Raw genomic sequence first — 27,962 nt, forward strand, 5'->3', positions numbered from 1 at the left:
AGGTTTTTAGTGTCAGGCTGACACATCCCAAGTCTCCTGAGCTCGGCAGGGTGACTCTGCTCTGCTGCCTCCAGAGAGAGTGGCACTGCTCCAAGCCAGACAAGGAGAGGCACAAGCTGACTCCTTTGGACCAAAGCCCTTTAAAATGGCCAGAAAAAGTGACCTTGCCAAATGGCATCATCTCAGGGAGCAGGGGAGGGCTCAGACCCTGCCTTACCCCCTGCTCTGAGCAATCTGTAGCTGTCACTGCCACTCTCCATCCTTGCATGAAGTGCTGTTTGTCCCCAGTTCTGGGTGGCAGCAGTGACAGAGGGATGTAGTGGCTGTGGAGAGGACTGAGCAGTTTGGGAAAGTTTCCTGCCCCCAGAGTGTCTGCCACCACCACTGCACCTCTCCTGGTTCCTGCACCCTATTTCCCTCATCCAGCAGGGTCTGTGGCAGAGTGTGATGGCCTTAATTACCCTTCAGATTTTAAAGCTTATTTAATTCTCCCTTGGTTTTAATTCCTCAGGGGAACATCTGGGAACAGATTTTTCGCATTTCCTTCATCCTGGAGATGATCAACACGGTGCCATTCATCATCACGGTGAGTGTGTCCCTGTGACATTTGAAAGCAGCTCTAAGTGTACTAAGTGCTGCACTTTTGCTGGTGAAATAAAGAAAAATGGGTGTCTGGCCAAGTGGTATTTAAGGCTGGCAGGAATTTTTCCTTCAGTATTTGACAATATAATGACTTTTTCTGGAGAGTTATCCCAAAATCCATCCTCCCTTTCCAGCTGCTCTGCTGCAGCCAGGGAAGCAGGGCCATGTTTGGTGGCAGCTTCTGCTCAGCTTGGATTTGAATCCTTCCTTGCAGGGAGAATTGGCTGTTTACAGCTCTGTTTTTCAAAAGAGCATGGATTTTTCTGTGAATAACCCTTGCTTTTGTAGATATTCTGGCCTCCTTTGAGGAATTTGTTCATTCCCGTGTTTCTGAACTGCTGGCTGGCCAAATATGCCCTGGAGAACATGATAGTGAGTGATCCCTTTTGTCCAGCTCCTCAGGGATGGGGAGGGCAGCAGGACTGGGAGGGGACTCTTGGCTGCCCCACCTCTGGGATAGGATTTGGAGCTTGTTGTGCCTGGGAATGCCAGGCTGGGAATGCCAGGCTGTGACCAGGAATCCCTCAGTGGCTGAAGCACAGTGGCAGGGGTGAGGTGTTCCAGTCATTCCCCTGTTCCCTGGGAGTGCTGCAGCAGATCCCAGACCCTCTGATGGGAATGCACATCCCTTCCCAGGGGCTGAATCCAGCCTTGACCTTCCCTGGGGAGGGAGGGAGGGCATTGTTGGAGCCAGCTGATGCTTGGAGGGGGCTTTTCCCTCAGGGTCTGTGAGCTGGTGGGAGCCCTCCCCTGTCCCTGTCTCCCCCAGAATGATCTGCACAGAGCCATCCAAAGGACACAGTCAGCAATGTTTAACCAGGTGCTCATCCTGATCTGCACCCTCCTGTGTCTTGTTTTCACGGGGTAAGTGCTGTTCCCCTTTTCTCTAAACCCCCTTTGTGAGTCTGGGAGTCCAGCTGTGCCCATCTGGGGTGGCTGGCAGAGCTGGGCTCTGGCAGAGCTCACACTTGGCTTTGCTTCACCCTCCAGCACACTGAACACTCTGAGGGGGTTTCTAAGCCCAACTGATGATCCTCCCTTATTCTGGGGTTGTTAGTGGGGGTCAGGGTGCTGTCAGAGGAAGCTGGGGGTGTGAGTGCCAGAGCAGGGACAGCAGCTTGCTCCAGGGGCAGCTGTGGGTTGGCTCATTCACCAGAGCCCAGCAGAGCTCTTCCTCCCCCACAAGTCACAGCTCCTGAGCTCATTTGTGTAATTGCCCACTGGCCCCTAATTAACTGGGCCCTTTCCCCTGCACGTTGGGAACATCAAGGGTGTTCCTCTGGGCAGGGGCAGCAGAGCTCATCACTGCTATTTAGCTCTGAATAAGGCTTTGAATTCTCCTTTGGCTCCCTTGGTCTGGGTTTGAGGCATATTACACCATTAAGTTGCTGAATGGAGAGGAAATGAGGCTTTTAGGCTCATGAGTTTTTGGCAATAAAGGCAATGCTCTGATGTGGATGACTAATGCAGTTTCAGAGCTCAGTGGTGCTCCCAGGGCTGCTAGGTGAATTTGGAGGTGAGGGGGGTACAATTTGGGTCCAGGAAGGCTTGGGTAACACTTGGGTTTAGCAGGATGGCTTTGAGCTGCAGGCTGGTGCCCTTTGTTGGGCAGGCCAGTCCCTGCTGTGATGGGGCTTTTCCTTTCCAGGACCTGTGGCATCCAGCATTTAGAAAGAGCAGGTGAGAAGCTCTCCCTCTTCAAGTCCTTCTATTTCTGCATCGTCACCTTTTCCACCGTGGGCTACGGAGATGTGACACCAAAGATTTGGCCTTCCCAGCTCCTCGTGGTGATCATGATCTGCGTGGCCCTGGTGGTGCTGCCTCTCCAGGTTAGGGTGGGGAGGGACTCAGAGCCCTTCCCAGGGCAGCCCTGCCGATGGGGCCATCAGCTGGTGCCCTCTGCAGTTCGAGGAGCTCGTCTACCTGTGGATGGAGCGGCAGAAGTCGGGAGGGAACTACAGCCGGCACCGCGCGCAGACGGAGAAGCACGTGGTGCTCTGTGTCAGCTCCCTCAAAATCGACCTGCTCATGGACTTCCTCAACGAGTTCTACGCCCACCCACGCCTGCAGGTGGGCACCAGGCTGCTGGAACACACTGCTGGGCTCACAGCCCTGCTGGGCCCTGCATGTCCTGGTTTGGAGGGCAGGTGTCTGCTAAGAAAGGCAGAAGCTTCTCTTTGAAATGGAGAATGTAAACCCCCTCCCTCCAAACTACTATAATTATAAAATTAAGGGACTCTCTAAAGGTATGGGAATTAGGAATAACAGTTCTTTACTAGGTAAATTAAAATATAAATGCAGTATTACAAAGAACAATCCCAAACACTGCCAGAGTCAGAATCCAAGCTGACACCCGTCAGTCAGTCAGGGTGGTGGCACAGTCCCATTCAATGGTGCTGCATCCTCCTGCAGTGGCAGATGTGGTTCAGCTGGAGCAATGCTCCTGGAGAAGGTGCAGTTTCCTCTGAAGGTGCAGGGATGATGTGGAAAGGTCTGGCTTTCCTCTGGAATCCAGTGGAAAGAAGGTTCCTTGGTGTCCAAAATCTCAGTTTTTATCTGGGTAGGAAAGGCTTGGCTCCTGCCCTGGCTGGAGCATCTCCCAGTGGGATGATGGAATTTTATCAGTCATGCACTGGGACTCACTGGCCATGAACAGGAGATATCTCCTGGATGGAGGATGAGCTGTGAAAAGATAAAGATGATTGCCCCAGCTGGTTTAAAGATGGCCCATTAGCAAAGAATGTGTGCCAGGAGATCAGATCACTGCCCCACCCAGTTTAAACAATGGCTCATTAACAGCAGATATCTCCCACAGGGATAAATCACTGCCACACCCAGTTTTAAACAATGGCCCATTAACAGGAGATATCTCCTGGAGGGAGGATGGGCTGTGAGAAAGATCAAGATGATTGCCCCAGCTGGTTTTAACAGATGGCCCATTAGCAGATAATATCTCCCACAGAGATAAGGATCACTGCTCTGGTTTAACAGAGGGTGATAAAATACAAACTTTTGGCCACGTCCTGCATTGCAACCTAAGACAGTGACCCACTGGCCTCTCTCTTGCAGGATTACTACGTGGTGATCCTCTGCCCAACAGAGATGGACATCCAGGTGCGGCGTGTGCTGCAGATCCCCCTGTGGTCCCAGAGGGTGATTTACCTCCAGGGCTCTGCACTCAAGGACCAGGACCTCATGAGAGCCAAGTGAGCTTTGGGACACCCTGCACATCCCCAGGGAGGAGTGTCACCCCAGTGTGCCTCTGCTGGGTGTGGGGAGGGCTGGCAGTGGCCTGGCTGGGAGGGGCAGTGACCAGCATTGTGGGAATTCATGGGGTCACTGCTCTCTTTTGGCAGGATGGACAATGGAGAAGCTTGCTTCATTCTCAGCAGCCGGAATGAGGTGGACAGGACAGCAGCAGTGAGTCTGAGGGTGGGGATGGGGCATTGTGCAGGCAGAAGGGACTGGGTGATGTTGATCTCACCTGTGCCCAGCAAAGGAGGGTGCTTGGAAGGGGCTGAGTGCCATGGAGAGCTTTGGCACAAGGACATGCAGCAGCACAGTGGTGGCTGAGCCCCTGTGGGCTCACCTTTTTTGTGCTGCTTTCCCATCAGTGCTGGGTTCCAGGGAACCAACCCTTGCTGTATGTTTCTGGGGTGGCTGGGTGCTTTGCAGCTCATCCCAAGTGTAGAAGCCTTGGGGAAAATAAACTATCACCAAGTAACTCTTGTTCTCTTGTCCCTGTCCAGGACCACCAGACCATCCTGAGGGCCTGGGCTGTCAAAGACTTTGCTCCAAACTGTCCTCTCTACGTTCAGATCTTAAAGCCAGAAAATAAATTCCATGTCAAGTTTGCTGGTGAGTTGGAGCAGCTGCACAGCAGCTCTTGGTCAGCTGAGAGCCCTCCTGGACTGGCAGAAGGAGGAAACACCCATTGCCTAACACCACCCTAAAATTCCTGGGCACTGCCAGCCAGGGATCCCCTCTGTCCCCCTCTCCTCCCTGATGACCCCCTCTGCCTTTCAGATCACGTTGTGTGTGAAGAGGAGTGCAAATATGCCATGCTGGCACTGAACTGTGTCTGCCCTGCCACCTCCACCCTCATCACGCTGCTGGTGCACACCTCCCGTGGCCAGTGAGTGCTGTCCCTGCCTGTCCCTGCCTGTCCCTGCCCGTCCCTGCCCATCCCTGCCCTGCCTGAGCCTGGAGGAACAGCAGAACTGAGGCCTCTGAGCTCAAGGATAGAGGGTGGGAGCCTGGGATGGATCTGGGGAGCACAGTGGGGTCTGGGGCCCCCATCCAGGTGAGGATTGGCATACTGTAAGGGCACCACACCAGTGCAGTCAGGCTGGGCAATGCCAGCTTTCCAAATAGAAATGAAATAGAGATAGAAATGAAATAGAGATAAAAATACCTTTGTTTTGGCAAGGTCCTGCTGGCAGGAAGGTGGATTCACAGCACAAGCAGCCCCAGACCTTGCAGAGTTTTTTTGTATATATCCAGCATGGCTGGAAGGAGCTCTGCCAGCACAGGAGAGCAGTGCTGTGTGCCCTGCACTCCTTGGCCAGTCAGAAATGTCTGAATTTTGGGTAAAGTGCCATCAAAACAGTTATGAAACATCCTTGCCAGATGCCTCTCACCCCATGCTCAGAGCTGTTTGCCAACACAGGCTCTGAACCCTCCCTCTGCACTCTGCAGGGGCCCTCGTTAAATAAAAAGGCACTAAAAACCCAAAATGAGAGAGAGCTCATCCTCACCAGCCGTGGCGATGTGTCACTGTCACCTCCCTGCCCTCAGGCTCCTGGGCAGCTCCAGAGATTTTTGGTGCTGTGCCCTGGGATTTGGGTGGAGTTCTGGGGTCTGTGACAGAACCAGGGGTCGCATCCCAAATTCAGGGGGTCCTATCCCAGCCTCAGGGGGTCCCATCCCAGCCCTGGAGGGTCTCTCCTGATGCTGCTGCTGTGGTTGCAGGGAGGGCCAGGAGTCCCCCGAGCAGTGGCAGAGGATGTACGGGCGCTGCTCGGGCAATGAGGTCTATCACATCCGCATGGGCGACAGCAAATTCTTCATGGAGTACGAGGGGAAGAGCTTCACCTACGCTGCCTTCCACGCACACAAAAAGTGAGGGCAGGGGGGAGATGGACAGGGGGGAGATGGGCAAGGGGATCTGCGTGCCTGGGGGTCAGAGCTGGGGCTGAGCGCTCTGCGAGCTCCTTTGTGCAGGGATAATGTCCCGGAGGGGTTTTTGTCTGCCGGGAATTCCCGTTCCCTGCTCCTTTGTGCAGGGACAATGTCCCGGAGGGGTTTTTGTCCTGCCGGGAATTCCCGTTCCCTGCTCCTGGCTCAGGTACGGCGTCTGCCTGATCGGCATCCGGAGGGAGGAGAACAAAAGCATCCTGCTGAACCCCGGCCCGAGGCACATCATGGCAGCGTCCGACACCTGCTTCTACATCAACATCACCAAGGAGGAGAACTCTGCCTTCATCTTCAAGCAGGAGGAGAAGCAGAAGAAGAAGGGATTTGCGGGCAGCTACGACGGTCCCTCCCGGCTGCCCGTGCACAGCATCATCGCCAGCATGGGTGAGTCTGGGCCAGCAGGAGCTGCCTGCACACCCCACACCTTCCCCACTTGAGGGTTCCTTTCCTCCCCCGTGTTTGGTTTTGTTTTGTGCACTCCCTGCAATGCCCTCCCCACCACCACCACTGAAAACCCCTTTGCATCCTCTCCCCCGGTCATCTCCCCAGTAAAATACACATTTCCTTGCACCCCGGGTGCTCTCAGCAAGCTCAAATATCATTATTAAACCTCATGATGTCCATTATCATTAAGGGTATTTGCATAAATGCCCCAAGCCTGGATTTAGCCCTCAGTTATTTCCAAGGCTGGAAGAAGAAATGCCGTGGGGCACATCCTAAATCACATTTATGATTCCCAAGCCGAGCAAGAGGGTAGTTTTCTCTGCAGCAAGCAGTGCATTTGTGCAAGTGAAAAATACCATGAGTCATTACTTCCCTCTTGTATCTGGGGAGAACAAGTTTTGGAGGAGCTGAGCCACACGAGCACATTATATTTCAGGCAAATAATTTATGTGTTTGTACTCCTGAGCAGCAATTTGCATAGATTATGCCCCAGCAAGCCGCAGAGCACTTTGCTGAGCAGTGTTTGTCACAGCTCTCCTCACACGGCTCCTGCACAGGGGACCCTTGGCAGAGGTGATGGGAGGGACAGAAATGACGTGATGCCAGCAGGGCAGTGTGTTTGCCTGGCCTCTGCTTTTCAGGACACTCCATCAATGTGTTTGATTTTTTTGGAAGCTGCTGGAGGACAGGATGAGAAAGTTTCTGTTGTCTCTTGTTGGATGTTAGGAAAAAATTCCTTCGCAGGAAAGGTTGTGAAGCGTTGGCACAGTGGTGGAATCACCATCCCTGGAGGGATTTAATTGATGTGTAGGTGTGGCATTTGGGAACATGATTTAGTGGCAGACTGAGAGTGCTGGGGAATGGTGGATTCTATGATCTTAGAGGACTTTTTTAGCCTCTAGGATTCTGAGATTCCAAACCTTGGAGCTGATCAGGAGGGATGTGGGAGTGGATGGGGGCATTGCTGCCAACCTGCCCCTGTGTGGGGCAAAGGGACATCCCCAGGAGGGGCAGTGCCAGGGCAGATGTGATTCCTGAGTGGCTGGTGTCTCCCAGAGCCCTCGAGGGGCTGTGGGCAGGGCTTGGGCTGCAGGGTTGTCATGTCAGAGATCATCAGCATGACAAAAACTCCTGCAGAGCCCTCAGGGAGCAGCAGGTGGGTGAGTGGCTCAGCTGGCCATGGAGCTGTGAGGGGAATGAGGGGGGTCACAGCCCAGGGGCAGCTGAGCCCTGGGGAGATGCTGCACACAGCAGTGCCCAGGTGTGTGGATAGTGGCTTAAGCCAGGGAAAAAGAAGCTTTGAATTTTCTCAGCCTGCTCAAAGAAAATGTAAGAGAATTAATAATAGAGATTATTCACCTGCAGGGTGCGTGAGAGACATGATGTTTTGGTGGAGGCATGTTCACCAGGGGTGTCACCTTTCTTACACCAATGAAACCCCTTCTGTCCTTAATTCCACCATCATGGCTATAAAATTTATTTAATAAAGGGTTTTTAATTTATTTAATAAATTCTTAATAAAAATTTATTTATTTAATAAAGGGCTTTTAACTTCTACCTGAAGGAAGTTTTGTCGCTGCATCCTTTTCACCTCTCTTCTACCCCCAGCAGAAACACAGGGAGCTTTACCTGCACCCCCATGCCCAGCAATGCCTGAGCATCATCTGGGCTGTCTCACCCCGGTGAGCACAGGATGTTTTCCTGCCCTTTCCCCCGCTCAGAGCGTGCTTGCTGTGCTGCAGGTACAGTGGCCATGGACCTGCAGAACACCGAGTGCCGCCCTGCCAACAGCAGCAAGCTGGCGCTGCCGGCCGAGAACGGCTCGGGGGCGCGGCGCCCCAGCATCGCCCCCGTGCTGGAGCTGGCTGACAGCTCCTCCCTGCTGCCCTGCGACCTGCTCAGCGACCAGTCCGAGGACGAGATGACCCAGTCGGACGAGGAGGGCTCGGCCGTGGTGGAGTGAGTCACTCTCTGCTGAATAGTCTCTTGGTCTGGCTCGTTGTGGTTGAGTGTTGGGGAGGATGAATTAGGAAAACCTTGTCGATGTGAGTGCTCAGCAAAAAAATCCTGAAACCTGGGGAGTAACCATGTGAATATTTGAAGCCTCTTTTCTTTGTTTTCAGCATGCATCCTGTTCCAAATATGGCAGGAAAGGTTTAGAGATAAGGTTTATAGATAAGAATGCAATAAAACATGGTAATATGGTGATTCTTATAGGTTGCATGCAAATATTAGGAAGTTAGTGTCTTGTAGTAGATTGGTTAATGGAAATTAAAATATTCAACATAGAAGAAGAGTTATTGTATTGTAAATGGGAAATCACTCTCTTATTCTCTATTCTTCTCTCGCTCTTATTCTCTCTCATACCTCTCTCTGTCCTGCTCTGAGTTGTGGCTGGCAGCTCTTAGCAGGACCCTTATACCCACACCCTAACAATACACTACAATCTTCAAGACCAGAATACAGAGAGCTACTGAGTTTGTCCTGGTGACCATCCACCCGACAATAACTCCCACAGCTGCACTCAGTTTATTCCAGTTTCAGAGGCACGGGACCGCATGACACCAATGTGTTTGATTTTTGGAAGCTGACTAGGACAGGATGAGAAAGTCTCTCTTGTTGTGTCCTATGTTGTAAACTAGCAAAAAATTGGGGAGGAGCTCAGTGGTGCCCAGGGATGCTCAGGCTCAGCCCCTTTTGGCTTTTCCTCTTGGCTGTCCCTGCATCTTCACAATCTGCATAGCAAAAATTACTCCTAAATATGGATATTCAGTGAATTCCCTGCTGCTGCAGGAGAGTTTTGCAGGGCATTTGCCAGTGTTGCTGTTGAATGTTTTTTCCAGCGTTGGATAAATGGAAAGCTCTGCCCGTTTCCTCACACAGATTTCTCTGTGCTGCAGGTACGTGAAGGGCTACCCCCCAAACTCACCCTACATCGGGAGCTCCCCGACCCTGTGCCACCTCCTGCCTGAGAAAGCCCCGTTCTGCTGCCTGAGGCTGGACAAGGTGTGGAGGGGCTGCGGGGGCTGCCTGGGGCTGAACCCCCAGGACGTGCCCACTGAGCTGCTCTGTCCCACACCCAGGGCTGCAAACACAACAGCTTCGAGGATGCCAAAGCCTACGGCTTCAAGAACAAGCTGATCATCGTTTCTGCAGAGACAGCTGGGAACGGGCTCTACAACTTCATCGTGCCCCTGCGCGCGTACTACCGATCCCGCAAGGAGCTCAACCCCATCGTGCTGCTGCTGGACAACAAGCAAGTACTTTAGCACTTAGCAAGTACTTTAGCAGGGTGTTCTCCTCCTGAGAGCCCTCCTGCCTCTCCACAGCCGTCTGTGGGGTGGCACTGTGAGGGAGCAGTGGTCACTGTGGGTGGTGGCACTGCTGTCTGGTCCTGAGGATTTGTGTGTGTGTGTCTGTGTTGGGTGGATGTGCTGAACCACCCTGCTCTCTGTGGCTCTCCCCCCAGGCCTGAGCATCATTTTCTGGAGGCCATCTGCTGTTTCCCCATGGTTTACTACATGGAGGGCACCATTGACAAGTAGGTGTTTCCAGGTGTGGCTGTCGTGCCTCAGTTGTTCCATTCACCACAGCCCAGAGTTTTCAGTCACCCCATGAGAAGCCCCAGGGTTGGTAGCATAGAGCTGAGCCCACCTCGGGCTTCTGGGGCTTCAACCCCTTCCTGGGAGAGGGGAGCAGGTGAAGAGCAGCTCGGGAGCAGCCTGGGCTCGCCGTGGAACCCCTGTGCTGCTTCCCTGTGTCGTTTCCAAGGGCTGACCCTGCGCTCTTCTCTTTGGGAACTGCCCAGCCTGGACAGTTTGCTGCAGTGTGGCATCATCTACGCTGACAACTTGGTGGTGGTGGACAAGGAGAGCACCATGAGTGCTGAGGAGGACTACATGGCAGATGCCAAGACCATTGTCAATGTCCAGACCATGTTCAGGTGAGGAACAAGACCAGGAAGGGTTGCCAGTGCCTGGGGTGGTGGCCACGGACAGGGAGACACATTTGGCACTGGGTTTGCTGGAGGAAGCAACATGTGATCAGCTATTTCTGACCTCAGATAACTGTGGTCTTCCTCAGCCTTTAAATCCTCTGAGGCAGCTGCAGGACAACAGATCTCTTTCCATTGCAGGCTCTTCCCCAGCCTCAGCATTATCACGGAGCTGACCCACCCCTCCAACATGAGATTCATGCAGTTCAGGGCAAAGGACAGTTACTCTCTGGCCCTTTCCAAGCTAGAAAAGGTAAGAAGAAGTTGTTCCCTGCACAAGTCAACAGTGACTGACTGCATTTGAGCTCCTCGGAGTTCTGTGCTTTTCTCATGTCCAGAAAACCCAGTCATGTCTCACTCATTTCCATGGAGAAAAAAAATAAAATCCTCTTTTTCTACCATGCAAAGATGCTGCCCTGGTTTCCTCCTGCCACACCCACCAGAAACATTGCACCTGTGCCTGCCATTGCCATGAGTCCTCTAAGTTTCTGTGCAGTGTGAGCTCAAACCTGCCCTTCTTGTTGCAGAGAGAGCGAGAGAATGGCTCCAACCTTGCCTTCATGTTCCGGCTGCCCTTCGCAGCAGGGAGGGTCTTCAGCATCAGCATGTTGGACACGCTGCTCTACCAGGTGAGACTCAGCCCTGCAGCCTCCCCTCAGCATCCCCCAGGGAGCAGCTGAGCAATCCTTGCCCTGTTTTCATGCCCCAATGTCTCTGCAGTCGTTCGTGAAGGATTACATGATCACCATCACTCGGCTGCTGCTGGGCCTCGACACCACGCCGGGCTCTGGCTACCTCTGCGCGGTACGTGCCACCCTGGCTAACCCTCCCTGCCGAGCTGTCCTGGCTCTGCTGGCACTGCCACCCCATGCACAGGGCGGGGTTCCCCTCTCCTGCACAGTCAGGGTGTAGCAGCACTGCCAGGTCATTTTTCCCCTGCATTTTGGGGAATCTCAGTGCTACCAAGAGCTGCCAAGGACCAAACTGTTCTGAAGGCTGAGGTCAGAAATTTCCCCTGGTTTTCTTGTGGAGTCCAGCTCATTTTTGGGATTGTTGTCAGGAGCAGCCCGAGGTGCACAGGGGGGTTCACATTAGTGCTCTGCTCCCCAGATGAAGATCACTGAGGATGACCTGTGGATCCGCACGTACGGCCGCCTCTTCCAGAAGCTCTGCTCCTCCAGCGCCGAGATTCCCATCGGCATTTACAGGACGGAGTCGCACATGTTCGCCACCTCCGAGGTGGGGGCACGCTGCTGCTGGGAAGGGGCTCTGCTGGTCCCAGCCAGGATGGGATCCAGGAGGGTGTTGGTCCCTGGAGCACCTCAGACCCAAATGCAGCAGCAGTGGAGACAGGAGAGCGAGGGAAGGGGAATTTCTGTGTTTATTTTGTTAGTGTGGCTGCCCTGGTGAGGGTGTTGTGGTTCCCCAGCTGGACACGCTGGGTCAGGGTCAGTGACTGTCTCTCTTGGCACTGGGTGCTTTGGGGAGCAGGGTGGGCACAGCAGGGCTGCCCCTTTGCAGGACTGACCTTTGTTTTTCCCTTCCTTGTGCCCTGCTGCAGCCCCACGACATCAGAGCGCAGGTGAGTGCCACTCGTGTCCCCCCGTGCTCGGGCTCTGTCTCCCTGTCCCTCCCTCCCTGTGGCTGATCCCCAGGCTGGCTTTGGCCACCAAGAGCCCCTCGTGCTTTGTGCCAGCTCCCAGTGCCAGCACAGCACTGCCTGTCCCCATGGAAAGGAGATACTGACTGAGCCCCAGCGCTCTGGGAGAAGTCCTCAGTGCCCTGATGTAATTAACTGGGATAAGGAGCAAGGGACGGAGCCAGGATCCCTTTTAAATACCTTCAATTTTCAACTTTGTAAGGAGGCAGTGACAGGGAGCTGAAAGTTGACATTTAATTAAATGCAACCCAGCTTCTTGAGATGCTTTAAAAGGCTTTATTAATGAATTCCTTCTCACTAGTGGGGATTGCTGGGTCAGATGCTGTAAGAGGGCAGAGAGAGAGAGGAGGGCATGGCTGTTCCTTGGGCAGATCCTGTGTGAGGTGCCCATGAGACTCCCCTCAGCACTGCTTACCCAAGGGAAGCTGTGGCTGCCTCATCCCTGGAAATTCAAAGCCAGGTTGGACAGGACTTGGAGCAGCCTGCTCTGGTGGAAAGTGTCCCTGCCTATGGCAAGGAGAGGAACGAGACGAGCTTGACTCTCCTTCCAACCCAAACCATTCTGGAGTTCTGTGACATCTGCCAGCCGGGTGCTTCTTGCAGAGCAGAGACCAAGTGCTGGGAGAGGGAGAAATCCCACCCAGCCAGTCCCAGGCCAAACCCCTCCTGGCCACCCCCCATCCCGCGTGACCCGCTGGGCTTCCAGTCACAGATCTCAATCAATGTTGAGGACTGCGAGGACACCAAGGACGTCAAGGAGCACTGGGGCATCAAGACGAGCCACCACCGCAACTCGTGTTCCAGCGACCAGTCGGAGCACCCCCTGCTGCGGCGCAAGAGCATGCAGTGGGCGCGGCGGCTCAGCAGGAAGGGCAACAAGCACTCCAGCAAGACGGCCGAGTGGATCAGCCAGCAGCGCCTCAGCCTCTACCGCCGCTCCGAGCGCCAGGAGCTCTCCGAGCTCGTCAAGAACCGTATGAAGCACCTGGGCTTGCCCACCACGGGCTACGGTAAGCGCCGCTCGCCCCGCCGCTCTGCGGTGCTGCTCAGGTAACCCCCCGGCCCAGCCTAACCCCGCGCCAAGCCCCACAGCCCTGAGCCAGCCTAAGCCCATGCCGAGCCTAACCCCGTGCCCGGCTTAGCGCCTGTCCCTCCCCGCGGGCGCTGCCCCGGCGGCGCCTCACCCCCGGCTTGCTTGTGCTTGTGCAGACCCAGGCTCCAGGCTGGGGTCCCGCCACGCAGAACCCCCTCCCCTGGCACCCCCGGCCAGCTGCAGGCAGCCCCCCTCCTATTTCTGGGCTCTGGGATGGCTCCAGGCAGGAGTTGGCAGTGGCAGAGTGACTCCGGCTCTCGTGCCTGTGTGTCCCCACACTGGCCCCCAGTTTGTCCCCCACTTTCAGAGATGTTGGTTCAGGACAACCCGAGCCCAGGTCTGTGCCCCCAGAGCTCCCGTAGTGTGGCAGGGAGAGGCCCCACCCTGTCAGCCCCGTTGTTCTAGACTTTAACCTGTCATAAACTCTTCCGTGGAAAACCTCTCGGTAGCTGCAGGGCTGAGTTGCTTCATTGCGTGTGGCACCGGTGTGTGGCTGTGACAGCCACGGCTCAGGGTCCCTCTGTGCAGCCACATCTCTCGTGAAGCTTCTGACCCGCCCGTCGGTGCTGGCATCTGTGTCCCCTGGACAGCTCCCACCCCTTGGTTATGACAAAGTCTGTAGCTCACAGCTCCCTTTGGTTGGTTGGTTTGGTTTTGGTTGGTTTTTTGGTTGTTTTTTTTTCTTTCTTTCTTTCTTTGAAGCCATCCTGTGCTGCTGCTTGTTGCTCCATCCTCCACGAGTGTCCGTCCACCCCGTGCTGGCCCCTGCCCACACTCAGGCTGGCAGTGAGCCCCCTTGGGATGGGAGCTGATTTGGGGAGTGGGATTCCTCCTTTCCCATCCTGGCTTTAGGCATGGGAAAGAGGAGGAGAAAATGTCCACAAGTGCAGTGCAGGAGGGGTTTGGAGTGGAGTGGGGGCTCAGGGGGTGGTTGTGGGCACTGCCAGCATCCCAGGGATTGAGGCAGGAGAGCTGCCTTGGAATGGCATGGAATGAGGACTGCCTTGCAGTGCTGTATCCCCCAATCTTTTTTCTCTACATTCCCACTCCCAGAAGTTCCTGTTGTAGTTCCAGAGGGGCTGTCTGTCCTCGGTGAGGGTCAGCTCAGTGCTGGCATCCTTGTCCTGGCAAATTTTGGCTGAAGCAAACAGCAGAGGGGACAGTGGTGGGTACAGGACAGGTCCACTGGGCACAGTGTGGGGAGCAGCAGCTCCTCAAGCACCCAGCAGTGCTGGGGCTGTGTGTTGTCACCATGTGTCACCGTCAGTGTCTGGACACCCATGGCAAACGTTGCTCTGCCTTCTGCCCCTCTCCTTTTTCTTTTGCTCACGTTATGGCTGCAGCGCAGGAGCTTGTCTCTGATATTTGCTGAACCATGGCTTGCTGACCTCTCTCTCTCTCTCTGTTTATGTCTGTGCCTTTCCCTGTATGTTCTGTAGAGGATGTAGCAAATTTAACAGCCAGTGATGTGATGAATCGGGTAAACCTGGGATATTTGCAAGGTAATTCCCTTTCCCTGGGAGTCCCGCGTGACTCATGGCGTGCAGCGTACAACAAGATCATGCCAGCTAAGCCCAAACCTCACCCTTGCCAGTTTTCACCTTAGACCCCCCAGCTTCCAGCACTGATTTGTTGGGTGGCATTGGAAAAACCAGGCAGTGTCCTGTGGTGGTGGTGTAAATGCAGGGCTCTGCCTAATCAGAGAGATAGAAACCTCAGGGACCCTTTGTTAGCTGAATTCCTACAGGGAAACCACAGCCCTTGGCTTTCATCAGCAAAACCTTCCCTCCATGGCTCTGCGAGGTGGTTTTGGGCTGCTACAGCCAGTGGCAGCTTGAGGAGGGGACATGGAGGGGGACAAGAGCACCAGAGCTGCCTGTGCATGTTGTGATGAGATGCTGGGTCAGCCACAGTCCAGGGTGAGGCAGTGCTTTAAACATTCCTTTGCACCCCTTGGTTTGCCTTCCTGGACCCCCCTCCAGCATTAGAAGACCCCATTTTCTGATCAGGGGTGCTGGGCTCAGCCCGAGGCAGCAGCCAAGGGGCCACTGGAGCTGCAGCATCCCGGCCTCTGTGGGACCTGCCAGGTTTTCCCATCTTTTTTTCACCTTTACACCACAGTGGAACACGCCCTGGAGAGGCTCCTTTTTACTGCAGCAGCCCCAAGATTAGCAACAGCCCATCCCAGCTTCATTTTTGGCTTCACTAGCCCAGGCTTAAGGCGAAATGTTGGCATTTCCCTACAAAGTGTGTGCTCCATCAGCCCCAGGCCAGCAGAGTACATTGCCTGGGCCAGTGGAGATGCAGCAATATACTCAGAGTGCTCAGCAGGGCTTGGTTGGCTGCATGGGGTCAGGAACCTTCCATGGGGCAGGGAGAGCTGCCAGAGCCCATCCCTGCTCCCTGTCATGTCCAACCCCGTGTGTTCTGTCGGGTCCCAGGGTCTGTGTGCCCCCCTTGCCCCAGCATTGCCACCCCCATCCCTGTCTCCCTGTAAGGCTGAGCACTGGGATGGCCAAAACTCTCCTGTGGCTCCAGGACAGGACACCTGGCACAGGTTGGGGTCCCAGGCAGCACCTCCCCGAGGGTGGTCCCAGGTTCCCCTGGCTGCAGCACCTTCTGTGGTGCCATTGATGTGTCTGAGCAGCACAGCAAAGGTCTGGTGTCCCCTGGGGCTCATCTGGCTGTGCCCTGGCAAAGGCACCTCAACTGGAATCTTAGCATTCCTGTGCTGGGTGGCTGTAGTGGCTGGAGAAAAGCAGTTTCACCCAGTGCCAGGGTGATGTGGCACCCATTGTCATTGCAGGACACCCTGGCTGTGCCCACCATGGGCAGGGCAGCCTCTGGCTGGGGGACAGCAGGGACAGGGTGGTGGGAGCAGCAGGACAGGCCACAGGGAGCAGCCCCCAGCCTGGAGTTAGAGCCCATCCCAGGGGCCGGGTCCTGCTCCTGCTGCCCCCAAAGCCGCTCCATTTTTGCTCCATTTTTGCTCCATTTGCACCTCAGAGGGGCCTTTCCAAAACCCTGGAGAGGTGTCCCAGTGACAAGCCTTGCAGCGAGCTGGAGTCCCGCCGTGCTCCTCATGCAGCCCCGGCGTCCGTCTGTCCGTCCCCGCTCCGCCCTGTCCATCCACGCCCATCAGCCCGTCTGGGAACGGTGTCACCTGTCGCAGCTTCCACCCCTCCCCCGCTCCCGCAGCCTCGCACCCCCATCCATTCCACCATGATCTTGTTCTCGGCTATTTCGGGAAGCACAGGGGCCCCCCCGCCATCGAGACCCCCCGTTTGCCCCCGCGGGTGCTGCTCTTGGCGGCCCTGAGCCCCCCCTGGGTGGTCACTGTGGTTTAGAGCCATCCCCAAAATGGCTCTAAAACTCCATGGAGGCGATTTCCCCTGGGCAGGGGAGAGAAGCAAAACTAAACCTGGACTAACCCCGTGCCTGGATGATGCTAAATTGAGGAATTGAAGGGGAGAGAGAGGTGGGCAGAGCATGGGGCGGCCCCGGGGGGGTTCACTGCCCCCAGCCAGTGGTTGGACTCGTGCTGTAGCTGACACAGCAGGACTAACCTGTTCCCTCTTTTGCACTGAACCAAGGTAAGACATCTCACTTTATTTTGGGGGGGAGTGGGGCCTTTGAAGAGTGGCTGTGCCAGTCCCAGGGGGAGGTGAGGAGGGAGGTGGCAGTGACACTGCCCACGGCCCCTCCTGGCCAGGGGACCATGGCAGTGAGAGCCAGCATGGCATCTGCCACCCTGCCTGCTGGGGTGTCTCTGGGGTGTCCCCCCCTCACCTGCCCTGTCCCCCTGCTCTTGCAGATGAGATGAACGACCACCAGAACACCTTGTCCTACGTCCTGATCAACCCCCCCCCGGACACGCGGCTGGAGCTCAATGACATCGTGTGGGTGTCACCTCCCCCATCCCACTGCTTCCCATCATTTCTCATCAACACCCTCGGGTTGTGCCTCTTTCCCAGGCCATTCCCCTCCCTGAGCACCACCCAAACCCCACCTTGGCTTCCATGGGCAGCGTGGAATTTCCCTTTGGCTTTTGCCAAAGCAGCTGAGGAACAACCCCTGATTATTTATAATAGCATTTCATGGCATTTGCATGAACCCCTGATTATTTGTAATAGCATTTCATGGCATTTGCATGAACTCCTGATTATTTATTGTAGAGTATCATAGCATTTACATGAACATCTCTTATTATTTAACACTTCTTGTTCAAGCAGCAGCTGTGCTTTTTTAGCAGCACAGCTCCATGGGGCATCCCTGTGTATCCCAGCCTCAATTCCAGCAGTGTCACTGATTTACTAAAATAAGAGTTTTGGTCTAATATTGATACTTAACTGTGAAGGACAAATGACTCTCTAAATTTAAACAATTAAGCAATTTAAAGTTAGAAATTGTATGTTTGTTCAGCGCTGGGCAGCAGTGAGCATCCTCAATCACAGGTGATCACAAAATCTATTTATTGACAAAAAAATTCAAACAAATACATATTCATAATAACAGCCCCTCTCATCCCCAGCTTCCTATGGTAATTAGCTTGAATAGCTATTAAGCATGTGTGGTTGACTTCTTAAATTAAGTCTGGGGTCGTTTTTTGTGGGGAGGGGTCTTAAAAGGAGGAAGTAAGGTGAGTCTTCCTCACCCTAAACCCTTTATCTTTTCTGTCAATGACAATACAAATGATTTCTGGGGGCAGTCTGATTTTTCAAAGAATGGGTTTCTGGTTGCACTGCCTATGTTCCTTTGGGTCTCCTTACTAGTTTTGTCTTTTCCCATTTTAAGCCCAGCTGAGCAAACATAAGATGACAGATAATCAGTAATTTAAGTTTCAGATAACTACCACAAGCCCGGTTTTTCTTCTAACTTTTTATTATTTTCAGCAAGATCTATCTATCCATTTGCTTCTTAGTAAGTCTAGTAAATAACTAACTTTTACCTAAAATCCTAATTTTTCTAAGATTAGTGTTTCATAACCGTGAGGTTATGTATTGACTACGCATACAATTTATTTTGTTTCATTTGAAAAACACAAGCAATATTTTCACTATAGTTTTATTATGTTTAAGTACTGTCTACAGCTGTGGGCCTGGTATTTCTACTGAAAACATCAATATGTTTTTCAGCTTTCACTAGAACTCCCACTGCTACTCTGGCATTTGAAACTTTTCACTTACTAAAACCACTGGAGCTCATACTAAAACTTACTGAATTACTTATCTTAAAACTTAAAGTTACACTTTTACTTTATGCGTGAGTGTCTTAATATTTATAAGCCTTATTTATAAGCACTAGAGCTTACATTAAAACTTACTTATTTTAAAACTTGAAGTTACACTTCAGGTGTGAGTGGCTTAATATTTTTAAGTTTTATTTATAAGCAGTAGATCTCATACTAAAACTTACTGAATTACTTATCTTAAAACTTAGTTACACTTTTACTTTATGCGTGAGTGGCTTAATATTTATAAGCCTTATTTATAAGCACTAGAACTTATACTAAAACTTACTTAAAACTTATAGTTTTACTTTATGTGTGGCTGGCTTAATATTTTTAAGTTTTATTTGTAAGGACTATAGCTTATACTAAAACTTATTTTAAAACTTATAGTTTTACTTTGTGTGACTGGCTTAATATTTTTAGGTTTTATTTGTAAGGACTATAGCTTATACTAAAACGTATTTTAAAACTTGAAGTTACACTTTTATGCGTGAGTGGCTTACTATTTATAAGCCTTATTTATAAGCACTAGAGCTTATACTAAAACTTACTTAAAACTTATAGTTTTACTTTGTGTCAGTGTCTTAATATTTTTGAGTTTTATTTATAAGCATTAGAGCTTATACTAAAACTTTAACTTTTAAATTACACTTTTACTTATATGAGAGCGGCTTAATATTTACCAGCTATAATCGAATTTCTGCGCTCTGATTTCTCTCTGAATGACTCGGAGAGACCCCCTGACTCGCTGATTTTTGTCTCTCAGGTACCTGATCCGCTCCGACCCGCTCGCCCACGTCGCCAACGACGGCCACAGCCGCAAGAGCAGCTGCAGCAACAAGCTGGGCTCGGGCAACCCCGAGACGCGCGACGAGACCCAGCTGTGAGCAGAGGAGAGCCCCGCATCCCCGCGGAGCTCCTAGAAAAGCGGTGCCAGCCCCGGAGGGATGCGCGGAGCCCCGGGGAAAAGCGGTGCCAGCCCCGGAGGGATCCGCGGAGCTCCCGCAAAAGCGGTGCCAGCCCCGGAGGGATGCGCGGAGCCCCGGGGAAAAGCGCTGCCAGCCCCGCGGAGCCCCGGGGAAAAGCGCTGCCAGCCCCGGAGGGATGCGCGGAGCCCCGGGGAAAAGCGGTGCCAGCCCCGGAGGGATCCGCGGAGCTCCCGCAAAAGCGGTGCCAGCCCCGCGGAGCTCCCGCAAAAGCGGTGCCAGCCCCGCGGAGCTCCCGCAAAAGCGGTGCCAGCCCCGCGGAGCTCCGGGGAAAGCGGTGCCAGCCCCGCGGAGCCCCGGGAGGGGTGAAGAGCCGCAAGCACCCGCTGCCGCAGCCCCCGGGGATTTTTAACTTTTTATACCAAAACCGCAACTAGTGAGGGAGTGTTGGCTGGTGCTGGTGGGCTGAGCAGGGCTGGGGTTGGGTGTGTTTGTGGGGTTGGTGAAGGTGAGAGGAAAATTGCACCGAAACTCTGCTCCTCCTCCTTCACCAGGTGTCCCCTGGGAAACTTCTGCTCTTTCGCCCAATTCATGCTCTTCATGGCCTCTGGGTTTCTGTTCGGGGTGCTGGTGGGATGGAGGTGCCGTGGCTGGGCTGCTCTGGGGGTCTCACAAAGCCAAACGCCAGCCCAGAGGGTGAGAGGGGGCCGGTTCTGTGGCAGCACCTCTGAGCCTCGGGTTTGTGTCCCCCCGTGTCCCCCCGCTGCCTGGGGGATCTGGGGGTGCTTGTTTTGGGGTGGATGGGCCGGGCAGGGGTGGTTTGGTGTCTCCACTCGCCCTTTTCCCCTCCAGCTGGGCCAGTCTGGGGTCCCACCCCTCTGTCTGTGGCTGCTGTCCTTCCTTCCCTGCCGTGTCACAGGTCGGTGATATCATTAAGGCAGCGGGTTCTGCCTGTCCCCCCACCCTCCCTGGCAGCTCCAGCCACCCCTGTCCCCCTGTCCCCCCCTGCAGCAGAGGTGCACAAATGTCCCCCCAGCCCGCAGGGACCTGGCACACCACAAACACCAGATGTGTTCCCATCTGCTGGTGAATATTCCACAACATCCATGTGGAAAGGGTTTATTTGACTGCCAAGTGAATAACTGAGTTGTTAACTTTCCATACTTTTATGTTCATCTCTTACAAGTCCAAGTGCTTTTTTTTTGTTTTTTTGTTTTTTTTTTTAGCAAGGAGCTTCTAAAGCACATCATGGCCATGAAATCCCATCAGCTTCCTGCACTCGCTGCTAGCTGAATGGTTTATTGCCTTTAACATTCACTGTTTGCTCCCCAGTACACCCCCAATCAATGTTTACAAAGAAAACAAAAAAAGAAAACAAGCCAAAACCTGTTTAAAATGAGTTTTCAACAGCTGGGGAGATGCCCCAGCCTATGGGGATGTGCTGCCCATCCTGCCCATGGCCCTGGGGGAACAGAGATGCCCAGGGTAGGAGCAGTGCCAAGGCTGGTATCACCTCAAGAGGGTGTTGGGAGAGACCTGCTGTGCCTGGATGAAGTTTGGGGTCCATCTTTTATTTTTTTTATTGTTGTTTTTTCCTGAAGTGCCAGGCAAGGGCCTGAATTGTGGCACATCCCAGGCTCGGTGAGGTACCACAGGTAAAAGCAATGAGTGCACCCCTTCCATGTCACTGAGCTGTGGGGACAAACAGAACTGTCTTAAAAAAGATTTTTTTTTTGGGGTTGTTTTAATGGAATTTTAATGATTACTTTTGTATCTGCTTGGTTAAGCAGGCACATGTTTTATTTATTTCTGTTTGTAGCTTCATGTGCCAAACCTGTCATTTAAAAATGGCAAAAAGAAGTTGCAGGTTAAAAAGTTGGTGTGGTTGAAGGACAATTTAGTGGGTTCTGTGTTAACCTGAAACCTCAGGATGCTCAGATCATGGAGTGTTAATGTATTTAAATGTCTGCATTTAATATGGATTATTTTCCCAACCCCATTTTGCTTTCAAGGAAGAGTGGAACAAAGCAGTATTACAGATTAAAAAAAAAAAACAAACAAATCAGCAACCAAACAAAAGCTCAGACCCCAAATATAACAAAAGGTGTGATTATTTGCATATATTTACTGATAACATACAATTTTTATGAGTTTTTTTGTTTGTTTGGCTGTGAGCTGTACGTGGGAGCGCAGGGAAGCGAGTGCAGTTCCTCAGCTCAACCCTCCCATGGCAAGAAAATTAAATTGCTTTTAAAAAATCTTTAATTTACTTAAAATTTCACCTCTCAGCCCTGAGCAGGTCAGCCACGTGGCCAAATCCAGGCTCTGTGTTCCAGAGGCTCCTCTGGCCCTGGCGTTGGGTCCCTCCTTCCTGCCCCTTAATCCAAGGAGAAAATGATCCCAAGAGGAAACCACAAGCCAAAAGGACTGAAGCCTCTGTGTGGTTTGTGATATCAACAAAATGCCCTCGATATTTCTGTATTTTGAGGATGCTTTTTGTCCAGTGTACAGAATCCCTGGATTTGAGGTGGAAGCTCCGTGTTCAAACCCTCGCCGTTCCTGCTCTGGTGTAAATTTCCAGCCCGACCTTCCCACGGAATGGGGAAAACCCTGTAAATACTCACCTGTGGGCAATGCAAGTCTGAGAAGCAAGGCTTCATTTTTCTAATTCCTTAGCCTCAGTTACAATACTAATGTAAAAACAAAAGCAGTTTATTTTTCTAATGGTCCTGGAAACGTTGATGCTGCGGGGAGAGGGGCAAGAGGAGCTTCCTTGGGAAGAGGAGAATGGCTATTGCTTCCACCCATGGAAAAATCCCATTTTTTTGGAGGAAATAGTTGTGTTCCAATGCAGAGACCTGGCAGGCCCTGGGAGATGCAGAAATGAGGACAGCTGGGATATTTTGGGGTTTTTTTCAGCAGCAGCTCCGGCGCATATTCCGCGTCCACTAACGGTTTGATACGCTCAATATGGACTAAATCCACATATCCTGCATTAAACTCAACTACTCCAACCAATGTTATGAGTATATTTATTTCCTGTTATCCCCCTTTTTATTTAACCTCTATAGAACAGGACATTTTTATTCCAAGCTCAGCTCCTGCATGGATTTTTATCAGCAACAGCAACTCCCGTCCTTCCTCTCGGACACCAGCCAAGGGGAGAGGGTTTTGTACAATTCTTGTGAAGATGCTTCACATTTCTGTAAAGATAAATGAAAATAAAAGAGCTGCATGCAGCAACAGGAGACACTGCTGTCTTGATTTTTTCTCTTTTTTTATTTTTTTTTTTTTTTTCTGGGAGTCTGTTTTAAAATCCGTGGGGTGATGTGGGTTAAGCTGAGGCTCAAAGCAGTTCTTCCCAACTTTATTTTTTTTAACTTTATTTTCAAGCTCTTTGTGCATTCAAATCTGGTGTGGTAAAGGAACTTTTAAGGATTCTTTAACTTATTTAATCCTAATTTAAATGATTTAATAAGTACATTCAATTTTGTAGGTATTTTAGGGTTTTTTTTGGTTTGTTTTTTTTTTTTTTTTAACTACCTCCCAACACTTCAAAATTTGTCACTGTCTCCAAAGTTTCCAAGATTTTCCATTTCTAGAGCATGTTGTGCTCATAGACAAAGATTTTAGCTTGGACATCAAATGCAAGTAAGCAGAGATTGTTTTTATTCAGCATTTTAGGCAAATACTGTAAAAATTTATTTCTTTAAAATCAAACAATGTCCCTTAAATAAGGAAGATAATTCTGGCCTGAACATACACTTGGGGAAGCTGGAAGTAAAAGGACAGCAGGAAGCCAAGTCCCTGCTAAATTACTTTTTAATTATTGGCTTTAAACCAGACAAATCTGTACATGGAGAACAAAATCCTCTTGATTTTCCAGGACATCTGAATTGCCAAGATTACACCCAAAATAAGGTGATTTTAACACCACCAAGAGCAGCTCTCAGTGGATAAAAAAACCCATCCAAGGCTGAGATCAGGATTTCATGCTCTGCTCAAGGGGATTTCAGCTCTCCCTGCAGTGGATTCTTCACTTTTTCCTCTTGTTGCACATTCCAGAGCAGCAGACACAGAAAAGAGGAGGAAATAACTCTGCAAAATGAACCAAAATTCATTCAAATATTTGCCTTATTTGAAGAAAATCACCTTCTGGCACTTCAAATTCCTTGAGAATTTGAGAGAAAAAAAATATAGAGCATTGAAATATACATTAAAATAATGAGGTTGGTGTGGCTGGGAAACAAAAAGGAAGCCAAATCCAAGAAGGATTTTTTATTTTGCTGTAAATTGAGTTTTTATGGTTATTCTCTGGAAGACAGAGTCAGAAGAAAGAGGTTTTCCTTTGCTAAGATTTCCAGGTAATGCCACAATAATTTGGGGAGGTTTATGGGCTTCCAACCATTGTTTCAAGTGGCTCATTTGAATTTTAACAAATGCTGGATATTGAGTATTTCATGATCCTTGCTGCACACAATTCCCCAGAGGTTTTTTTTTTCCCCCAGCACTACAATAAATGTGTTATTTCTGAACAAGTTCAGAGGGATGGATCAGATAATGATGACAGGATTTCAGCACCAAGATAAAAAGTGAATTTATATTTAGCACAGACAAGCAAATTAAATCCACTTTGTGATTCTTAAAACAGGAAGGTGCCTGTGGAGAAGGAAGGGGCATAAAATTCCAGTTCTGGGATGGCATTTTCCTTAAAAGTTTGGGTTATTTTTTTTCAAAGAAGAGCTAAACTTACCACTTGGAGAAGAGTGAAAAACTTCAAACCTTCTAAAACCAAACCAAGCCTTAACAAACCTGCAACAGAAAGCTCAGGGAAATATTTTCTTTCTAGAATAACAAAATTAAAAAAAAAAAAAAACAACTATAATTATTTTTTTACTTACTACATGGTAAGAGAAGTCCAATGTCTGAGTGGTAACCTGGAATTAATTGTAAAATTTTCCATGCAACGTGGAAAATACAATTAATATTAATATTGCAATTTTGAATTGGCCTGAAGAACTTCTTTATATAATAAAGTTTCACATATTTGAAGCACACACCAAAATACTCCTCAGATTTCTTCAGTTCTGCATATGAACAGCAATAAAATGATACCAAATTTCTCCAAAATCTTCTTTTTTTTGGAGCAATGTCCTTGGAGAATTCTCATCCCCCCCCCCCCCCCCCCCCCTCAGCCACCTGCCTCTCCTTCAACTGCTGAAAATTAATTACATTTAACCCCCTAATTAACTGCAAGCCACTTAATTGGATAAGAACAGCATGGATAACAGCTTAATCCACATCCACAGGGCTGGGACCAGCAGTGACCAAATTCCCAGGAGAGTCAGCTCAGAGTGAACAGGAGACACCTCATGGCTAGAATAAAACTAAAAATTAAATAAAAGAGAAAGTGAGGGGCTTTGGGCTGGTCTGACACTGCTCTAGTCATCAGTTTTAGGGATTTGGTGGGGGGGAAAGCAAAAGGAATGGAAAATTCAAGTCCTGAGAATTCATTTTTACATCAAATTACAGCCCCAAGGCCCTGGTTGGAGGAAGAGAAACTCCAGAGATTTCTACACTCAACTCCCCAGTGCACTGGGGACAAAAATCAGCTTTATTTTCTTGGCACACTCAAGCCCTTCCAGTGTAGGTGAAGGCTTCCAAAGTAAATTAATATTTTTCAAATTCAGATTATTTTGGCTTGAATTCTTCCCCCAGCTGAGAGCAGGATGAAAATGGGACAAAACCACACCAAGTACAGATGCAAACAGCACATGGAACACAGAGACTGATGGACAGAGCTGGAGAGAAAGAAATTGCACTTGAAAGCACTTTAAAGATGCACATTCTTGGATTTGTTAGTAAGAAACACAGAGAGGTCACAGAGCTCCCAATTTCTCCTCCTCCCAGAACCTCTGGGAACAGCTGGGAGAGTTTTTATCTTGTTTGGGCAGAGCTAAGAGGGAACAAGCCTGGCTCAAATAATCCTGGGGAAAACCAACCCTGTCAAACAAGCAGCTTAAGCTGCAGGTTGCAGAATTAATTAATTCCATTTTCCTGAAGGGATCACAGGAGATTCCCACACATCTCCCTGATTTCAGCTATTCCCACTGTGCTCTGCAAGGACAAAATTCCATTTTCTGAGCAGGGGTTTTTTAGAAGTGTTATCAGGGTCCATATCATTTTATTAGTGCTACATGTCAGGATTTTTTGCCCTTTGGAGGGAAAGGGTTAAACAAGAAATCACTAAAAGTCAGAAATTCCTCTGTATTCAGAATTCCAGAAATTTAACCCAAACCTCAACACTGACTCAAAAATTCCCAAAATTCTGTCACTGAGTGATTACACAGATCACAGGAGCCCCAGCAGACAGATTCAAGAGTCTGATGAAATAAATCCTTAAACTTAAATTTCCCAATTTTCTGGCAACTTTTTGGTCCCATTCTTGCCCTTGACTGCAGTCAGGAGAAAGAAGCTCTTGCCACAAAATTATTGCAGCTCCTTGAGGGTGAAACTTTACCAAACAGAACAGCACATCTTTAAAGTGTATTAGTTCTTGGAGGGGATGAAGTGTCACACCAACAAAAGTACACATGAAATAAAAAAATGAAATCAGTTAATGGTTTTTATTAAATTTCAGTGTTTCATAAAATAAATATGGTTTATAATATCAAACAGTGAGAAATAAAGCACAAGCATGAAAAGCATGGTAACAAAAGTTACACTCATGACGGTGTTTAATACTCAGCACTTTAGAAACCATAAAGCTTTTAATTATTTACAAGCAGCAAACTATCTAACATAATTTACAAAGTTGCAGCAGCCTAGTCAGGGAGTCCTGGAAGGGGAAAAACATGGAGAGACTGCACTGGAAGACCTTCACTCTGCTCTACCTAGGCAGCACTTCATGCCATGCCCTAATTCCCCCTGTGTACAATAACTGCACCTTCCATCACTCCAAGGTCAATAATTACACTGGATCCAGAGCTCAGCTCCTCTCGAGGACAGGGCAGGACCTGCACTCAAGAGACACAAATTCAAGTAACACTTCAAAGAAAAGTAAACATGTGCAAACCCAAGTCAGAACCTACAGGAGCTGCAGGTAGTAAGTGTCAAACCCAGGGAGCAGCAGTTTGTTAGCAGATTAAATTAATCAGGGAGTAGCTATTTGGGAACTAGGTGGGGAGTGGTCAAAAATAAAAAATAAAAATAAAAAAGGAACTGCAAATATACCCTGTTACCACAGACAAAAATTTAATCTGCCAAAACACAAAGACTTTTTTAAGGTCATAACTCAAGATTTAATATTTCAACATGAAAAGAAATCCAAGCCATTCGACTTATTTGGGCTTTTGAAACAAATGCAAATGTCTCTGTTTAAAAATTGCTTTCAAATGAGAAAAACAAATCAATATATATTAATATATCACCCAAAATAAAAAAACATAACACACTCTTCATTGTAGAGCATGCTGCTCATTCAGAATAAAGACAGGACCAAGAAAGTAGAATTACATTTCATGATGTAATAAAAACATTAAAATCTGTGATCATTAAGTGCACCATCGTACAGGAGTAGCGTGCTCAGAGTGGAAATGTTCTATACCTACCAGCATCCACCTTCATTAAAGCAAACAAATCTTTAGGACACTACCTGAAACTGAAATCAGTAATCACTGGGCTCCATTCAGCTTGCCTTAAGTTTCAGTCAGGCACATTCCAGCTAGTAGCACCTGTTATGCCTCTTCATGATTGTATTCCAGAGATCTTTACATCTGTCAGCAATTTTTTATGGGTTTTTTTTTTTTAGAAAAAGGCTGGCTTTTTGCAATCCTTATCCTACACAGATCCTGCAAGTAAACTCTGTTCTGAGCAGCACAAGTTGGGGTTTTTTTTCAGAAATCTGAGAGCTGGACTTATGTTGGCAGTAGGTACAGTACAACAACTGGATGTATTCAACAGTTCCTCAAAAAGGTCTGAAAGGAAGATTTCCCTAAAGACTGTTTAAAAAAACCAAACCAAACCCAAAGCACTTCACCCAAGATCTGTTCAATCCTTCTACCCAAGTTTGGAGCTTGCCAACTTTTAAGAATGCCAGGAAAAAGGAGGGAACGAGGTGGAGAGGAAAGAGAATTAAATTATTCCCAATTTGTACCGATGAAAAGCTTCAAGTAAAAGGAAATCCACTTGTCCAAGATCTTGCTACATGCACAGTCCCTCATCAGCTGAAAGCCACAGTAGTTAGCATTGGGTGTAACAGCAGATTGATCATTCATAAAAAACACTGGCAACGTTCCTTCATCCTCAAGAACTTGCAACCACGGTTCTCCATCCCGAAGCTTCTTCAAAAATGTCTGTGGTTCTGCACATTTCATACCAAACTGGAGGAAAATGGTAAACATGTCTTGTCTCATTGCAATCCCAGTGAGCCAACCTTCTCCCCAGGAGCTGGGTGTCATTTCCGAGTCTGGCTCTTCTTTGGCACCGCGGGTCGCTTGGCTTGCCACAAGTGGTTGTGGATGGTGAGAGCATCCACGCTCACTGACATGGTTTTGGCTGGGATCACGTTAAACTGTTTTCTGTCTGAGCTGTACTTATAGAGTTTATCAATCATTTTCTTGGTGATGCTCTTTGGCCCTGTCCCAGTGAGCTTGTAGATCTCCTCGGTGTCGGGGTAGTAGCAGTAAAGTGCTCGGAACTGGCAGCCGGCGTCGCGGAACAGGATGATGTAGTGGTTGGCATCACATTTCTCCAGTTCCTGCAGCAAAAAACAACCA

At 49.9% G+C, this 27,962-nt stretch overlaps 2 protein-coding genes across 6 annotated transcripts in view; one reads left to right on the forward strand and one right to left on the reverse strand.

The window, feature by feature from the left end:
* The window catches only part of KCNT1 (potassium sodium-activated channel subfamily T member 1), a 78,257-nt gene extending 59,110 nt beyond the window's left edge, over nt 1-19,147 (forward strand). The window contains exons 8-32 of the mRNA XM_079323882.1: nt 512-586; nt 931-1,014; nt 1,412-1,506; nt 2,291-2,471; nt 2,548-2,712; nt 3,712-3,848; nt 3,999-4,062; nt 4,392-4,500; nt 4,669-4,777; nt 5,614-5,763; nt 5,990-6,222; nt 8,025-8,241; nt 9,183-9,288; nt 9,366-9,542; nt 9,759-9,823; nt 10,091-10,225; nt 10,418-10,529; nt 10,804-10,905; nt 10,997-11,080; nt 11,387-11,515; nt 11,838-11,858; nt 12,643-12,946; nt 14,469-14,531; nt 16,844-16,928; nt 19,026-19,147. Of these exons, the coding sequence (XP_079180008.1) occupies nt 512-586; nt 931-1,014; nt 1,412-1,506; nt 2,291-2,471; nt 2,548-2,712; nt 3,712-3,848; nt 3,999-4,062; nt 4,392-4,500; nt 4,669-4,777; nt 5,614-5,763; nt 5,990-6,222; nt 8,025-8,241; nt 9,183-9,288; nt 9,366-9,542; nt 9,759-9,823; nt 10,091-10,225; nt 10,418-10,529; nt 10,804-10,905; nt 10,997-11,080; nt 11,387-11,515; nt 11,838-11,858; nt 12,643-12,946; nt 14,469-14,531; nt 16,844-16,928; nt 19,026-19,146 (3,123 nt within the window). The 3' untranslated portion in view covers nt 19,147. The remainder of the gene's footprint in view (nt 1-511; nt 587-930; nt 1,015-1,411; nt 1,507-2,290; nt 2,472-2,547; nt 2,713-3,711; nt 3,849-3,998; nt 4,063-4,391; nt 4,501-4,668; nt 4,778-5,613; nt 5,764-5,989; nt 6,223-8,024; nt 8,242-9,182; nt 9,289-9,365; nt 9,543-9,758; nt 9,824-10,090; nt 10,226-10,417; nt 10,530-10,803; nt 10,906-10,996; nt 11,081-11,386; nt 11,516-11,837; nt 11,859-12,642; nt 12,947-14,468; nt 14,532-16,843; nt 16,929-19,025) is intronic.
* Nucleotides 19,148-25,797: 6,650 nt separating this feature from the next.
* CAMSAP1 (calmodulin regulated spectrin associated protein 1) overlaps nt 25,798-27,962 on the reverse strand; it is a gene marked incomplete at its 5' end in the record, with an annotated part of 32,676 nt that continues 30,511 nt past the window's right edge. For all 5 annotated transcript variants that reach the window (XM_079323867.1, XM_079323868.1, XM_079323869.1 and 2 more), the window contains one exon: nt 25,798-27,943. In XM_079323867.1, the coding sequence (XP_079179993.1) occupies nt 27,641-27,943 (303 nt within the window). In that variant the 3' untranslated portion in view covers nt 25,798-27,640. The remainder of the gene's footprint in view (nt 27,944-27,962) is intronic.

Source organism: Erithacus rubecula (assembly GCF_903797595.1).
Source record: "Erithacus rubecula genome assembly, chromosome: 21".
NCBI classification, from domain to species: Eukaryota; Metazoa; Chordata; class Aves; order Passeriformes; family Muscicapidae; genus Erithacus; species Erithacus rubecula.